This window comes from Pungitius pungitius, chromosome 11 (assembly GCF_949316345.1).
Source record: "Pungitius pungitius chromosome 11, fPunPun2.1, whole genome shotgun sequence".
In the NCBI taxonomy this organism is placed as follows: domain Eukaryota; kingdom Metazoa; phylum Chordata; class Actinopteri; order Perciformes; family Gasterosteidae; genus Pungitius; species Pungitius pungitius.
In genome coordinates, this window is record NC_084910.1 from 1297754 (window position 1) to 1315209 (window position 17456).

Sequence of the window (17456 nt, forward strand, 5' to 3'; positions counted from 1 at the left end):
ATTCAATATAAATATATATTATAATAAAATATTTCGTTTTTTACTCTTATAAATTTACAATGGAAACAATGAAAATTGAGTGAATAAAATCCCAAAGGTGTTTATTTATTGTTTCTAGCTAATAATGCGAAACAGAAATATGTCGGAAACAGTCCTTTTAAGATTCCATCAGTAGTATCAGTGCATCCGTATCACTCGCCGGGAAAATTAAAAAATGAATTTAGATACTTAATGTCTTATATGTCAAACTTTATATCACCTTTTTATAGGTAAGCCAAGACGGAAAGTCTCTTTTGGACAAACTGCAGCGACCTTTGACCCCGGGAAGTGCCGATTCATTGATGGCATCGGCTAACTACTCCAAAGCTGTGCACCACGTCCTGGATATTATCCACGAGGTGCTGCATCACCAGAGACAGCTGGAGAACATTTGGCAGCATCGCAAAGTCCGCCTGCATCAGCGGCTCCAGCTGTGTGTCTTTCAACAGGATGTACAGCAAGTAAGAAACGAATCCTCCTGCAGAGACACCTGCTGCTCTGTGAGCTTTAGAGACGCACACACCTATCCTTCCAAACACAAGGGATGCACTTATTGAGCTTTCCAAAAGACTCCTCATTATTTGGCAGTTTTTTACTGTTTTCCAGTATTTGATTTAAAGACATTTTTACTAGTAACACATGTATTCTTCATCGATGGTTGATAAATGTTTTATAATTTTATAATTGTATTAAAAAAGGAAACCGCTCAAATGTTAGGTTAATCAGATGTTAAGCTGTCATATTATTATACGGTTATCAAGATCCAAGACATTGTTTTTGTTTTCATTCCATACATATTAGCAGAAGTTGTGATATGAAGATGCAGGGTAATATAATCAGTTCCAGCTTCTTCAAAAGCTTTTTTCTAAGATTTTATAGATGTAAACTACTTTATGTGTGGTGTCATTCCTGCGTTCCTACCCTTTGGGAGTGAACTCTCCTCTGCCTCTCTGCCCCCACCCTCCTCTCTGTGTGTCTCACTTTATTGCTGTGCTTCATTCTTCCTCCTCTTCCATCCACTCTTTTATCTCCCTTTTCTCTTGGTAGTGGTTTCCATGCTGATGCAATTTACTGTCACATAAAGTGTTGAGGGCATTGCGCATGTGTTTACACATCACAGAGACCTTGAAAGCATGATCAAAGTCCCTTTTAATTATCCCACATAGAAACAGATGGAATATGGCCGTGTGTTTAATAGATAATATGGTGTTTATTTCCATAGCTCATCTCATCCACAGTGCAATTGTTCACACACCTCACACTGCTCTGGATTTGCTTGAAGGCAAAACCTAATCGCCCACAAATTTTTAATTTTAAAAATGCCAGACTGCACACGGTACAAAAGAGAAAAGAAAGGTGGGATGATAGAATTCAGAGGGCAAGTGGTGACATCTATGGACTGCTCTAATACTAATATGGTGCTAATCATGCCAGTCAATTGCACCCCCTACTGCTCAAAAATGTATACTACATCCTCAATGTGCATATAGACTGTTTGCATTAAATGTATTTGTGTCCATGTGTTTCAAGGTGCTCGACTGGATAGAAAACCATGGCGAAGCCTTCCTCAGTAAACACACCGGTGTTGGAAAGTCTTTACACAGAGCCAGGGCTCTGCAGAAGAGACACGAAGACTTTGAGGAGGTTGCACAAGTGAGTTTTAAGTCCAACGCCTCAATGCAAAAGAAAATCTGATTCTTGTATATATTATCATGTTTTGTTTTCCATCAAGTAAATGTCTGAAAGTTGCATTACATTGTGGAAGCTTGATATCCAATGTTAAGGATTATTTTAGAGGCCGGAGATGCTAGATTTGACGTTACTGTATTAACCAATAGAAAGTAACAAGCTTTCAGCTCACACTTCAACTAAACGTAATGCTAACGTTTCAGAACACCTACACCAATGCTGACAAATTGCTCGAGGCGGCAGAGCAGCTGGCCCAGACCGGGGAGTGTGACCCAGAGGAAATTTACCAGGCTGCCCACCAGCTAGAGGACCGCATCCAGGACTTTGTGCGACGTGTCGAGCAGCGTAAAGTCCTGCTGGACATGTCCGTGGCTTTTCACACACACGTCAAAGAGGTGTGTGTGTGTGTGTGTGTGTGTGTGTGTGTGTGTGTGCTTTTTTTCTCCTGTCCTCCTCTCGTTTGTCCCTCTCCTCTCTTCTTTATTCATTTATAGATGGACAGCTCCATGCATACGGTGCGTTTGGCCCTCACTGTGATAATGACAATCATGCCTGTAATTATTTTCACTATTATCTTTTTTTAAATTAAGAACACAGAAACTACAAATAGGAAGGAGTCAGTACTTTTGTAGTTGGGGTGCTAATAACTTTAGAACGCCATTAAGTCCAAATTAACCTCTCCACACTGACATGTCGCTTGTGCTCGGCGTTTGTTAAAAACGACATCCTGTTTACACCGACTCGCAGAGACAGTCAGCGCCGTGGTGCTAATTATTAAAGCTAGTGTTCAACGTCCATATGAACAAATCTCCTTCATCTGTCCATCTGTCACCTCACCCTGGTGCAAGTCGCTGTGTGTGTGTGTGTGTGTGTGTGTGTGTGAGCCCTCGTATGGGTGCGTGCCAGTGCCTGCTTGTCGTCACGTGTGTGTTGCGTGCACACGCGTGAATGTTTCCGCTCTCCCCGCCCGTCACCTCTTCTAGTAGGTCCAGAGAAGCCTTTGGATGCAGTCCAGCATGTTGAAAGGCAACCAAAACAGTTCCCTGTGGAGACGGAGCACCAACTATACTGCAAGCGAGGGGATTCAGCTGCACTTATATTCATGCAGTGCACAGATAAAATCCCTCCAAACCAGCAGCGAGGCCCATGTTGCTTCTCCTACCAAACACTAACAATACAAGATAACATACGGTAACTGCCACCAGGGTCAATGAAAAAAGATGCTGTGTGCTCAAATAACAGCCATTTGTGTCTTTGCTCGACGAACCACGTTGTCTGTTTTAATAAAGAAAACATGTTTGTTACTAAGTCGATGAGAGTTACCACACCTGAGTACGCAGTGTGGGTGTTAGACAAACCGCGGGTACCGGCGTATCTTTCCTACGGCCTGGGTGCCAGGGCGTTATTACGCTGAGCCAATTCTGCCAGATGGCTGATCCGTCACAAAGGTGACCATTCACAAAACACCAGCTCGGAGCCGAGCTGCTTTGATTTTTATTTCAGTCCTTTGTCGCAGCTCGTCTATCGATTCCTCCGTCTGTGTTTAACTCACGAGGCTCTTTGTATCCGTACCCGCCCCCTTCAGCACAGCAACACTGTCTGTTTTTTGGTGCTGTATTTTAACTGGCTTGCCTCTCTTGTCAATCACCGTTAGCTGTGGACTTGGTTGGAGGAGCTTCAGAAGGAGCTGCTGGACGACGTGTACGCGGAGTCGGTGGAAGCGGTGCAGGACCTGATCAAGCGTTTTGGCCAGCAGCAGCAGACCACCCTGCAGGCTACTGTGAATGTCATCAAAGAGGGAGAGGACCTCATACAACAGCTTAGGTGATAATAATGAATACGTGCTACACTGACATGTATATGTCAATATAGCATTTACACTGGGATAAGCCATTCGCATGCATTACATTTACACTCATCCAGAATAGTTTAGACTGACATCATTACAACAACATTACTGCAAACAACTTAGATCGACATAAATGAAGGAACGCAAAGGCCCAAGGCCTCAGTTGGCATTTAGTCTGTGATCATTGGACATTATGTGTTATTAAGGTGAATGAGAAAAAAGTGCTGAAGGGATTTTCATGAACAGACTAAGTAAACTAAGCAAAGGAGAGAATTCTGTTCTTTTCACAAAGAAGCGAATTCAGTGATGTTTCGAAAAAAGCCGAAATGAACTACACGTGTAAATCATTCCACCTCCCTCCACAGAGACTCCGCCATCTCCAGCAACAAGACTCCTCACAACAGCTCCATGGCCCACATCGAGAGTGTGCTGCAGCAGCTGGATGAAGCCCAGGGCCAGATGGAGGAGCTGTTCCAAGAAAGGAAAATCAAGCTGGAGCTCTTCCTTCAGCTCCGCATCTTTGAGAGGGATGCCATTGACGTGAGTAGGCGGTAGATGGAAGTTTGGTGCATGATGAATATTTATTTTTGCTCTAGCCTGCAATGCTTGGGCAGAGAGTGAGAGGGAAGGGATCAAGTAGAAGCGGTAGAAGATGGGTTTTGAGGGTTGCAGCTGGTTAAGGGAACAAGAACTGGCTGGAGAGGATAGTGGATGAAATGTACTGACTTGGATGTGTGACATCTGGTGGGGAGATAATTTGGGAAAAGAGCTTCACAAATGAGCATGAAAAACCTCAGAGGTTTTAACAGAAATCATAAACCTACATACAGGATGAAGGGGGCGCATGAAAGGTAGAAATGAAGGTGTAAAGCAGAGCATAAAGGCGTTTATGGCTCATAAGAAAGAGTGAGGGTGACAATGAAGTGAAAGAGAAAAAAGTCATGATACATATAAACGTTACACGTTACATCGTTTTCTTTATTGGCTTAAGTTTTTTCCTTTCTCCTTTAAGACGTATTTGTCACGTTACTCGTCATGTTAAGCTGTCAAATCAGATTTGTTGAACCATACAACACTGATAGAAAGTAAGTGTCTGTGTATTGAATAGTTTTTTATTAATAATCATATTACTTGTGTAATAGCATTTTTAGCCGGGCGAGATGCATGGTGCTTGGGATAAAAGTGTCTGTGTGTTAACATATCTTGTCAAAAGGGATCCAGTGAGTTTTTCAAAAGTTCCCACGTGATGTTCACATATTGGAGTTTGATTAGATTTGATTTTGATTAGATTTGACAAATATGCACTATATGACAAAGACACATTTTGATCCCATTAATGATGCCTTAACCTTTCCCCAAGCGCCAAACAAAATGAACTTGTCCAATACTTTGGTACTAAGATGTTTTAATAATGAGCAAAAATCTCTACTGTAGTTTTACTGCTGAAGTGCAGAACCTGAGAGACGTTTTGGTGGCTGTATGAAATATGAAATATGCATGTTTGCCTGTAAATATTTCAATGCTTACCAAATCTGATCAGACATCATTTTACAAGCCAGACACATTTTGTTTGTGTTGATGATGGAATTGATTTATATAATAAGTATGGTATTTATATTATTTCTCAGAACATTTGCTCTACCATATCAGCTTTTTTTCCAGTTGTGGAAATATGCTGTTTTATTAGATGGCCGCTCATGAATGAAACCTGTGTGCTGATAGAAGTTCTGGGGCTTGTATAAACTCTTTTTTTCTGTATTGTAAAGACCCCCCCAAAAAATGTTATCTCTGCGTGTGAAGTCAGGGAATGCGGGTGAACCTGCTAATCTGACATGTTGAACGCGGGCGACGCCCACACAGACAAACACCGACAGAGGATTAATATGAAAAAGTGCTCGAGCATGAAGATGGGTGGAGGAGGCCTTTGGCGCCCTCCACTCCCTGCACACATGCACAGTGCCACTCCCTCCTGGATTGAAGGGGGTTGAGGTGAGACATTCCCATGTCTCAATGCTTTTTTACCTCTGGGGAAAAAGGGAACAAATAATGTGGTCAGTAGAGGATTTGTCTCCTAGAGGGAGATGGTTTTTTTGCACAGAGAGGACTTTTTACTCAACTGCAAGAGGAGAGGGACAAAAGTGCAAATTACTTCTTGGTGAGTTTGTGCTTTGCTGACAGATTTGTAAAAATAGTGGTTAGAGAAGTTAGAGATGATAGATTTGGCTTAACATGTGATATATACTTTATGTATATCTAACATACATCACAGGATGTGTTCTTGTCCAGCGGAGTGAACATCTTCTTTGTTTCTTGAATAAACGCTTAACGTTTGACAGGGAATTATTCAGTTAAGACTACATAAAATATACTTGCACAAAAGAGGAAATTGTCACCAATAAAGGTTTTAAATGCAGACCCAACTCTCTCTTCAGGTACAGTATATTGACCATTTAATGTAGCCTCATGTGACCCAGAGCGAGACTTTGGTGAATTCTAAAAGAGTAGAGGAGAGCTGTGGACTTTGGACTCAGACAGCGTGATGGTGCCTCTGGTAACATGATTCCACCTGCGTGGGCTGTCAGAGACGAGCATCGGCATCTCAGCACCTCTGCTCTGCCTGTCATGCATCATCGGTGTAATATGTTGTCTTTTATGCTGGCAGTCAGCTCAGGCTGTCGGGTCACAGTGATTCAACTGTCTGACTGGTGTTCAAAAAATGGTGATTGAATGTTTGTGCAGATGAATCATGTTTTTAATAGATGTTGTTGTCTTCGTGTTAAATCTGCATTATGGAACATCCGGCTTTCAAAAGCTTTCATTTGAACTTTTTTAATACAGAATTTTTCATTTAGACTGTCAAATAAAGTTTTTTTTAATTAGCATTTGAGGGTTGTAGCTGGTTAAGGTAAATAGAACAATACATGTATGGCGAGGATAGTGGATAAAGTGCACTGACTTGGATATATAACATCGGATTTTTTGTGAATAAATAGCATGCCATTTTCTTATTTTAACCTGAGTTAACCCTTGTTCCTATCTCACTCTCTGTGCCCATCCCATTTCCCCCTCTCAGATCATCTCAGATTTGGAGTCATGGAACGAGGAACTGTCCCAGCAAATGAGCGACTTTGACACCGAGGACCTGACCCTGGCCGAGCAGAGGCTACAGCATCATGCAGACAAGGCGCTCACCATGAACAACCTCACCTTTGACGTCATCCACCAGGGACAGGAGTTGCTGCAGTACGTTACAGAGGTCCAGGCTTCTGGTGAGTCGAGGGAACGGCATCGGTAAACGGAAGCGAAGTACGAATCCGGTAAATCGCGGTCCGATGGCCAGAAGGTCTCTGTGTGAAAGTACAAATCTGGCTGACGTTCTGCTCATGCCACGTCTGCAACCGCTGCATTAAAGCTTCCTCTGTGGCTTGCCTCAGGACGATGGTGATCAATTAGAGCCAGCGGGCTCACCACAATAGAAGTAAAAAACAAAAAATGTGTTATAAAAGATACAAGTAATCAATTAACAGTCTCCAGGGCTTTATGTCATTCAAATTTTAAGATGTTAATCTATTCTAAACATGTCAAAACGCATCACGCTGTTTTTATTCTATCAATGCAGATAGCGCAGAGTACGTCAATTAAATACACATGTTCCTCTACCTCCTAATTTGACTTTTAGCGGAGATGTGCACATAACTGCTAATTACAAATACATTCAAAACCCACTCGCTTTTGTCCCCAGCAGTGAATCTTGACTAAGTAACTGGGAAGAAAAAAGGCAAACACGCATTGAGCAGGCATTATTAAAGCGCTCGTCATGAGTAATACGGTGAAATATCTGCTGTGTGCAGGGGTGGAGCTGCTATGCGACCGGGACGTGGACATGGCCACGCGGGTCCAGGACCTGCTGGAGTTTCTCCACGAGAAGCAGCAGGAGTTGGACCTGGCGGCGGAGCAGCACAGGAGACATCTGGAGCAGTGTGTCCAATCAAGGCATCTGCAGGCTGAAGTCAAACAGGTATGTACTTGAAGGAGAAAAGGACAAGAGAATTTAACAAGGGGAAACAATGACAGAGCGGCGGCTGGAAAGTGTGCTGTAGGTAGGATTTTGTAGTCTTTTTTACTAAGTTGCTTTAAGCAAAGCTCAAATACATACTTAATATACTTGATTAATGATAATACAAATGTTGTATATGGCATTGAGGTATTGGAAGTGGAAATATAGCTTGTTCACTGTATTTCTCAAACATACAGGCCAAGGGCTATGTGTATTTTTGAGGTCCAAATAACGTGTGGAAAGCCAGTCTGACAATTCATCGCATCATGAGATGCGCAGAGCGTGTTGAAGTGCTGGAGGGCTGTTCTGTCGGTACATGACCATGGGTAGATGACTCATCCGGTTTCTTTCTTCCTCTCGCTGGATTTCTGTGTCTCTTACTTTGGGCAAAGGTCTGATACAACTTGTTTGGATGCAGAGCCAAGTCTCAAAGAGATTGGGAAACTAATGAAAATGCCAGGACAAAAGATGACCAAAGGGCAGCTGGTTTCTTTTACTTGTTAGATTTTTTTCCCCCAAAATCGGTTCATTGGCTGAACACAATCAAAGCAAGAGAACTAGGAGTTTGCAATGTAGCCTTCTGAACTTTCTAATAAAGACCGAAGCAAACAACATTCTTTAAGACCATCCCTGTTATTAAAGTGGTGCAGCCAAATAACACAAGACTTTATGTTTCAGCTTGAACCACATAGAATGAAAGATTGAACAAAGGTGGGGGCGGACCTGAAATGGAGACCAAAATAACAAAAAGACATTGCGGCAAAAACATTACAGAAGATCCACTGCCATTGTGTTGAATGAATAGATCTGACAGTAAGATTATAGAGTGATGCAGGACGATGCTGGTGTTATTCTTTATGATCCACCCACACAGGGGCAGCACTGTGTATGCAACTATCAATGCGATTGATACATATGAATTGTCTTTGGTGTTGGCCTCTGGTTTTCAAGCTGGTAAATACCTTTAAACAACAAGTATGTACTGATTTCAGATTGCAGTGCAGCCGGGAGATTGTGTGCAAGTCAAGGTGTCTGTAAAGAGATACTATGGAAGGGATTAAGTGAAATATGTAATGAAATGTGTGCACGGATGCAAAGGAATACGGGGGCTACCAGGTTTGCGAGTAAAAGGGGAAAAACATGTTTAAAAGATGGAGAAAGTACCTTTTATATCTTTGTTCTTTCAAAGCACGCAAAGTAAAAATAATTCAGTTCTATTAAATCCATGAAATTGAAATGACTCCAAAACTCTTTGTGTATGTGTGTATTTTCTAGGTTCTGGGATGGATCCGTAATGGGGAGTCAATGCTGAACGCTGGGCTGATCACAGCCAGTTCGTTACAAGAAGCCGAACAGCTGCAGAAGGAACATGAACAATTCCAACATGCAATAGAGGTAAAATCACATGTTATTTTAAATGTTTCTTTTGTCTTTTTTCTCTCAGGTTCATTGTGTGCCCACCTCCTCAAACTTACCAGCAAAAGTCACACATAAAATGGAGTCAGTCAAGATTGACTAATATCTGGACCCCTCTCTGCTTACCTTTCATCTTTATTCTCACTTCACTGCTGATTGTGCAGGGTGCATTTCCTTTCAACCCCTTTAAGCCTGGCTCATTTAATGCAGACCTGTCCCTGACCTACTTACAGAGCTCTCATACTCACACACACACAAGGATGCATGCTTAGAAGAAAGCAGTGTGTATCCTCCTTGCTTAAGTGAGACTTGAATTTGTACCCATGTGGATTAACTGTAGTTCCCGATTCCCATAATGTATCCCGCTTGGTGAGAAAAATTCATGTCTTCCTTGACAGTATGAACAGCATCCAGCAGCAGCTGCAGGAAGACACTCTCTCTTCTGTAACCTCTTTCTGTTGCTCGTCCCGCAGTGCTCTGACACCCCCGAGGAGCTAAGGTGTTACTCAGGCTAACTGCTATGACACAAAAGAAAAATCCCCTTTATGCCCCCATCTCATTTCCTCTCCAGAATGCTCGCTCCTGAACAATCTTTTTAACACAGCTACAATCAGACGCCGTCCTCTGTCGCTGTGACCGCTGCAGTGGTCCCCGACCACCGGCGTTCACCTTCAAGACCGCTCCGCAACAAAAACTCATATGACTTTATTTTCTTTTTTTTAATCTCTCCTTTATCCCCCGTGAAGAAAACACATCAAAGTGCGCTGCAGGTACAGCAGAAGGCCGAAGCCTTACTCCAGGCGAACCACTACGACATGGATATGATCAGAGACTGTGCTGAAAAGGTAGAGCTCTTTTACGTTCGTATCCCTCTCTAAATGAACACCGCAACAATGCAAGTGGTGAATTGATTTGTTCTCATTTTGACTGACAGGTGGCAGACCACTGGCAGCAGCTGATGCTGAAGATGGAGGACCGACTAAAGCTGGTTAATGCTTCCGTGGCCTTCTACAAGACCTCTGAACAGGTATGTTTGTGTATCTGATCCTTTTAAGTAAGAGTGACTTTAAAAGGTTTCCTGTGAATTACGCTTTCCTTTGTGAACATCCATAGTCGTGCAAAGTTTATGAGGGAAACGTTGCTGTAGATCCTGGGTGGGAGAATGTTGGGGAGCAGGAGGTCAGTGTCATATTGGTTGTATTTGCTGTATCATCTACGTCTCAGGTCTGCAGTGTGTTAGAAAGCCTGGAGCAGGAGTATAAGCGAGAAGAGGACTGGTGTGGGGGTGCTGATAAATTGGGCCCCAACAGTGATTCAGACCACGTGACACCCATGATCAGCAAGCACCTGGAACAGAAAGAGGCCTTCCTCAAGGTGATGCAGAATCATTTATGTTCTTTATTGTCTGATTCTCAGCTAATTTCCAGTGTTTGACAAGTCAAAAGGTCGTCATTAGTGACCTCGCTGTCGTTCTGCTCAGGCCTGCACGTTGGCCAGGCGCAATGCTGACGTCTTCTTGAAGTACCTGCACAGGAACAGCGTCAACATGCCCGGCATGCTGTCACATGTCAAAGCTCCGGAGACTCAGGTTAAGAGTAAGTAGACGGCTCAACTATCACATTCATCATTTATGCATCTTGTGTTTACAAAGATAATTTAAAATCAATTCCCTTTCCAGGCACTTTGTCTTTCCAGCGTTTTTTCCAATTTATTCATGAAATGATAAATACAGGTGTTCAATATCTTCCTGTTTGATGCTGATGTACTGTAATAAAGAATTGCTTATCTTGTCCCTGCGTCGTATCATCAGACATCTTGAATGAGTTGCTGCAGAGGGAGAACAGAGTGCTTCACTTCTGGACCATGAGGAAGAGGAGGCTGGACCAGTGCCAGCAGTATGTCGTTTTTGAGCGCAGCGCCAAACAGGTGTGTCCCAGTTATTCTGCTTGGTTATGGATGCATTTGGAAGAAGCGTTACCTGGAGATGAGGCTGGGCAGATTGGCAGACTGTGTCACTGAACTGATCACCGAGCAGAGTACGTAGAAACAAGCCTCCTCCATCGTGGGACGATTGGCATCGGTTTGTGTTTTTGAGTCAGCAGGTTTACGGGATTCCGTTTACATTCAGCTGCCTTTGTGATTTTACATCTCCGATACACTTTTAATGATGCAAAGTGACAGACATTTCAAATAAAGACAGCGTTTCAATTTATGGCCCAGTAAATATAAAACCTGTGTTAATTAGAAAGCTTTGTCAAACGCTCATTTTTACTCCTCAGGCGTTATTGAACATTTTTTGAAGAAATGAAGATCTGAGCTACAATATTAGGTCACGTGACAAGAACACTCACTTTTCCGCAAGCAAACAAGTCTTAGATCAGCTAAAAGTTAAAGGACCCATAAGATGAAAAGAGGTTCTGATTTGATCGTTTTTGGTAGCATCTCTTCTGAATGCACAGATCAAGCGGAATTCTGGACTTCTTTGTTTAAACATTTCGATGCTGGGAACTATTATCAGAATCTTTGGTTGTAATGATCTTAACTTTCTCTTCCAATTCTAAGCCTAAATTCAGACACTTTGCTCCATCCTGTGGTGTTTGCATAGCACAGCGTAAGCAATGCACTTAGTTAATAAATCAGATGACATCATAGATGTTTCTAGGACGTGGCTATTCTAGGGCTTTCCAGGTTTTATCCCAGGCCCAAAGGCTTTCTGGTCTCACGGTTTCACAGCTCTGCTTCTTCTACTGAGTCAATGTTAAAGAATAGAAATGATGTTGCACCTTGGCGAACTGATTTCTAGAGATGTATGAATCAGCTTCATTGTAATGGGGTAAAATATGTTGAAATATCAAAATCCAATCTCAAACTATGGATCACATATTTTATACTGAAATACCCTGAATATGACCTAAATATGATGAGGGGACGTCATGACAGCAAACCTTTAATTAAAAACACTTTACATATTACATCCTGGTGTGTTCATATGACAGTAAGAGTCTAAAGAGGATGACGGTGAGTTTAAACATACAAACTATGCCGTGACTTTAAATCTACTTTTGTAGGGGTTTTAAGTTTACCAACTTGGTCTTCACCTTTCAATAGTTAAGAGATATTTAAGTTCTGCAACTTAAAAAATCCCTGCTGTGTAAATGTATTCAGGCCCTGGAATGGATCCATGACACTGGGGAGTTTTACCTGTCCACACACACATCAACTGGGTCCAGCATCCACCACACACAGGAGCTGCTGAAGGAGCACGAAGACTTCCAGATCACAGCAAAGGTATGTGTGTGTTTGTGTTTACCTGGTGGCTATTTCACTGTGTTTAAGACAAAAACTCTGTGTGTGTGTGTGTGTGTATATTTGTGGGTCCTGCCGTGCTCGTTGTGTGTTTGTTTTCACAGGCGCGCCCTCTTGTGCGAGGCCCATTCCCAGGGAAATGCGTTGTCCCGATCCCTCGTCGACGTGTCACTGCTATTGTGTTAGAGAACAAGCTATTGTGTCCATCACACAACACAGTGATTCCTAACTCTCTCTCTCTCTCTCTCTCTCTCTCTCTCTCTCCCCTGTCTACCTTTCCTCCCCCTCTACTGGTTCCCTGTGGCGACCTCTCTCTTTTCTCTCTATCCCCTCCCTAAATGTCTCTCAATTGAAAGCAAACCAAAGAGCGGGTAAAGCTGTTGATCCAGCTGGCGGATGGGTTTTGTGACAAGGGCCACGCCCATGCCCTGGAGATAAAGAAATGGGTGTCCTCAGTGGACAAGCGCTACAGGGACTTCTCTCTCCGCATGGACAAATACCGAACCTGCCTGGAAACAGCTCTCGGCATTTGTTCTGACTCCAACAAGGCTGTGAGTACACACCTTTGATGAATAAAAATCTACGAATAATCAGCTCTATTCTTCTTAGTATGTCTTGACCAGCCCCTATTTGTGTGCTTTATCCCAAAACATTGTTTGGATGCTGTTTAATGAAAGACTGTGTAGCGATAAATCCGTCGAGGTTATAGTAACACAAATAATAAAGAAATTGACCTGTAGCCTTGCTAGAATGAGATTAAAACAAAAGTGCATTTTATTGGGTTCATTTGATCGTACATGCCACTTCTGGCATTTTATGTAGTTTCAAAAGACGTAGCTGGCACCAGGTGTTCAAGTGTAGATGTATCACATTTCCCTCTCCATCACTCATGTCGTCTCCTGGCAGTTCATTTTAATGCGTAGGGCCAACATGTCCCAAAGCGGTGTGTTGACTCGTGAACGAGCCGCATGTTTGCTGTGTGCGACATAAAAGCCTCTGTCACGTTTTTTTCAGAGCAAAGGGCTCCAACTGGACATAATCCCAGCCAGTGCCCCGGGGTCAGAGGTCAGGTTGAGGGATGCTGCCCATGAGCTTAACGAGGAGAAGAGGAAGTCAGCGCGACGGAAAGAGTAAGCGATGTTCAGCATCACAGGTTTCCTGGTGAAATGCCTGCATGAATAATTCAGTAGTTCCTCGCAGACATATGAAAACATGTCTTTGTTTAGGTCCGATCTACATTTTATAGCTGCAGCCAGGGTGTCATTTACAAAGTGTATTGGTAAATAATAATGCGGAGTGGAATGTCAAATAACCTGGAGAACATGAGCACAATTGTTGCCTAATATCAAGAGAGAAAACAGATGGAGATGGAACAGCAACGTCCCTTATGATAACTAGTAACAAGCTATTTGAGTGTTCCTGATGCTGTATAGAATCTTTTTTGTAATCAGTTTTAATTAGTTTATAGAAGAACATGAATAGAGGACAGATACTATGAACAGCTTATGAATTACAGCACAATAATATACATGAGCCTCAAGGGAGTTATAATCCATCCACCCACAGAAACAACGCCACAGTAATACAGCCCTTACAGACACGGTAGAAACACTAGAATGTGGTCATTCTTATCTGTATTTTAAATGCTCAGAATGACTTATATATTTTTTTGTATGTACAAGTTTTCACCACAGGTTGTTTTTATTTCTATTTCGCACCTTCAGCAACTGAACGTGTTCAAAAGTGTCCCTAATGTGCATTTCCTTTCAGATTCATAATGGCTGAGCTGATTCAAACAGAGAAAACCTACGTCAGGGACCTACGGGAGTGTATGGATGTAAGTATTGAATTACAATAAGTGCATTGGTAGGAAATTGACTCAGTGACTCACAGTAATTCACATATCTTATTAATCATCACTGGTTGGTTACTGTATTGTAGTCTTTATTCCTACTTCCTAAGGGTTTTTAATTTGCATATAGCATTTCTGTTTTAGCTTCGTTTTGCCTTTCTCTGCTCTCAATGTTTAAATTTGCTTATTCACAATAAATCTTCGTGTGTGTGTGTGTGTGTGTGTGTGTGTGTGTGTGTGTGTGTGTGTGTGCGCGTGCAGACTTACCTGTGGGAGATGACCAGCGGTGTGGAGGAGATTCCTCCTGGTATTGTCAACAAGGAACACATTATCTTTGGGAACATGCAGGACCTCTACGAGTTTCATCACAAGTCAGTGATGCTGGGATCTGAAATTTTCTGTACTCATCTTCTGATTCAGTTAAGATTAGACATGTTCAAATATTGATATGTATATTAAATGATATATTACAGTATCTTCCTGAAGGAGTTAGAGAAGTATGAGCAGCTTCCGGAGGATGTCGGCCATTGTTTTGTGACTTGGGTAAGATATCTACCGTTTGTAACTTTTGTGTTAAGTTGTTATGCACGTAACACGCTAACATTATAATAATAATACATTTTCTGGTTTAATTTCTCCTTCCAAGGCTGATAAGTTCCAGATGTATGTCAACTACTGTAAGAACAAGCCTGACTCCACTCAGCTCATCCTGGAACACGCTGGACCCTACTTTGATGTAAGTAACCACCATTAATACTATGTAGTATTATTACCACATAGTAAGTAAGTAAGCCATGTGTCTGGTCGATTTGCAGGAAATCCAACAAAGACATCGCCTGGCCAACTCCATCTCTTCTTATCTGATCAAACCAGTCCAGAGAATCACAAAATACCAGCTTCTTCTCAAGGTATGATGAAGCAAATGCATACCGCGGAAACAGAATCCACCAAGAATTTCATGGATGTTTTCTTTCCTTTATTTAAATATGACCGTTTTATGTCTCTCTTTTAGGAGTTGTTGACATGCTGTGAGGAGGGTAAAGGTGAGATAAAGGATGGACTGGAAGTCATGCTCAGTGTCCCAAAGAGAGCTAACGATGCCATGCACCTCTCCATGCTGGATGGTGAGTATGCACACTCTCTCACACACACACACACACACACACACACACACACCTCTGCTGTTCTTGGGTATTAATAGTGGCCTGTGTTGTGAGCGTTGGATGTGTCCTATTAAAATAACCTTCAGTTGGCTTTTTGTGAATGTGATTAAGTGGCTCACATTGAGCACAAAGTACTCGTCTTTGTAGCAGCAGAAGTTTTCCATTTGCCACCCACGCACGTGTTTTTCCACATATTGTCTGTTAACACATGCCCCAAATGGTGCGTTTCCTCCCCTCTCTTCACTGCCTCAGGTTTTGATGGGAACATAGACTCCCAGGGCGAGTTGATACTTCAGGAGTCCTTCCAGGTGTGGGACCCCAAGACTCTGATCCGGAAGGGTCGCGAACGGCACTTGTTCCTCTTTGAGATGTCCCTGGTGTTCAGCAAGGAGGTCAAGGACTCCAACGGCCACAGCAAGTACCTGTACAAGAGCAAGCTCTTTGTAAGCAATGTCCTGTTTGATCCGATTATATGTTTTAAATTATACAGTGATCAACTAAGATGTACTGTAATTTACTGTCAGGTGTGATACTACAAACCAGTAATTATTCTGTGCCTTGATTCCAGCTGGTGTCACTCATGTTATCAGACCTTTTCTTTGGGATGCATTTAGTCGGTCAAATGTATAAATATAAGAATGTAATCTTGATCCAATCCAAGACTGAGCCTAGCTTTTTGGGGTCACACACTGTTTTCACAGATTTCTTTGTTGTTCATGTACTTTCACCTTATTCATCCACTCAGACTTCAGAGCTCGGCGTGACAGAACATGTGGAGGGAGATCCTTGTAAGTTTGCCCTGTGGGTGGGCAGAACCCCGACTTCAGACAACAAGATCGTCCTCAAGGTACACCAAGATGTGGATTTAGGTCAAGATAAAGGGTCAATATTTGCACATATTTGCAATAACAATTTAAACTTAAATAAACAGTTTTTCCTTCTTTTATTCTTTACAACGGTATTTTATATCATTTGGCAAGACTGGGAAAGCACAATAGTTTCGCTTGATAAGGACCTTTATTTCCACTGGCTGTGGATTAAGCGTAACCCCCCCCCCTCACCCCTCCAACCCCCGGGCCCCACGCACAAAGACACACTTTGATTCCCCTTCTGCAGATAAGGGCCAAGTTGTTCATGCATCAACAGATAAAGTCTGTAATGCCTCATGTCTCACTAAATCCTGCACAGTCCCTTCTGTTGAGCCTAGAAAGTTCAGGCCCTGCAGGTGGCTGCAGCGTTACTTTCTGCTACTTATTCACTCATCACACAGATACAGTAGTTTGGCAGTGGATTAGTCATCAGGAGCTCACAAGCTACTCGGTGGTTCTCACGCAGTGAGTCAGAAGCAATGTTTCATGCAGGCTCTGTATGTGGATGTATTTGTTTTTGAGACTGAAACCTGTGGATCCCAGGGTTTTGTCTTGCAATGTGTGAATATGCAGCTGTCTTATCACATTACTTCTGATGGTCATCTTTATCTGCGCGTTATGTAACATGGTACCACTGCAGCCTTGGTGCTGCCGGTTGCTAAGTGAAGGAGTAAGAAACGGCGCAGCCGAGCATAGTTATGAACTAAGAGCAGTGTTGTATTGGATCAGTGACGTAAGCATACACAGGGCTGACAATAAGCTCCTCTGCCTGGAACCCTGAGTGAAGTAAAAGAGTCGTTTCACAGTGTCTCTGGAGAGTGACGCGAAGGAAAGCAGGAATCAAAGCCCTCGTAGGATCATGCAGTGCTGAATTCAACTTGTCACTGTTGTAAAGGGTCATTCATTCAACCCCAAGTAAGGGTTGACTCCTGTTTGTCTGTGCCTTGAGATGAGAAAAAAACTAGAAGCTGTAAGTCATGTGTTGTATCCCAGGCTTCAAGTATCGACAACAAGCAGGACTGGATCAAACACATTAGGGAGGTCATCCAGGAGCGAACCGTCCACCTGCGTGGAGCTCTGAAGGAGCCCATCCACATCCCCAAAGCCACCGCCGCCAGACATAAAGGCCGACGGTAAGACTCTGACCATGGGCTTCTCTCCATGTTCTTCACGAGTTTAAATGTCGGCCGTCATGAAATGTTGTTACAGTGTATAT

The 17456-nt window shown here is 42.7% G+C and overlaps 1 protein-coding gene across 3 annotated transcripts in view; it reads left to right on the forward strand.

The window, feature by feature from the left end:
• The window catches only part of triob (trio Rho guanine nucleotide exchange factor b), a 75732-nt gene that overhangs the window by 37040 nt on the left and 21236 nt on the right, over positions 1-17456 (forward strand). For all 3 annotated transcript variants that reach the window (XM_037453113.2, XM_037453111.2, XM_037453112.2), the window contains 25 exons: positions 270-500; positions 1570-1692; positions 1932-2123; positions 3383-3552; positions 3943-4117; positions 6651-6846; positions 7429-7595; positions 8910-9029; positions 9797-9895; positions 9985-10077; positions 10275-10424; positions 10531-10645; positions 10861-10976; positions 12216-12338; positions 12713-12907; positions 13371-13486; positions 14127-14193; positions 14470-14579; positions 14682-14751; positions 14855-14944; positions 15024-15116; positions 15221-15332; positions 15624-15814; positions 16117-16218; positions 17234-17373. In XM_037453113.2, the coding sequence (XP_037309010.2) occupies positions 270-500; positions 1570-1692; positions 1932-2123; positions 3383-3552; positions 3943-4117; positions 6651-6846; positions 7429-7595; positions 8910-9029; positions 9797-9895; positions 9985-10077; positions 10275-10424; positions 10531-10645; positions 10861-10976; positions 12216-12338; positions 12713-12907; positions 13371-13486; positions 14127-14193; positions 14470-14579; positions 14682-14751; positions 14855-14944; positions 15024-15116; positions 15221-15332; positions 15624-15814; positions 16117-16218; positions 17234-17373 (3356 nt within the window). The remainder of the gene's footprint in view (positions 1-269; positions 501-1569; positions 1693-1931; positions 2124-3382; positions 3553-3942; positions 4118-6650; positions 6847-7428; positions 7596-8909; positions 9030-9796; positions 9896-9984; positions 10078-10274; positions 10425-10530; positions 10646-10860; positions 10977-12215; positions 12339-12712; positions 12908-13370; positions 13487-14126; positions 14194-14469; positions 14580-14681; positions 14752-14854; positions 14945-15023; positions 15117-15220; positions 15333-15623; positions 15815-16116; positions 16219-17233; positions 17374-17456) is intronic.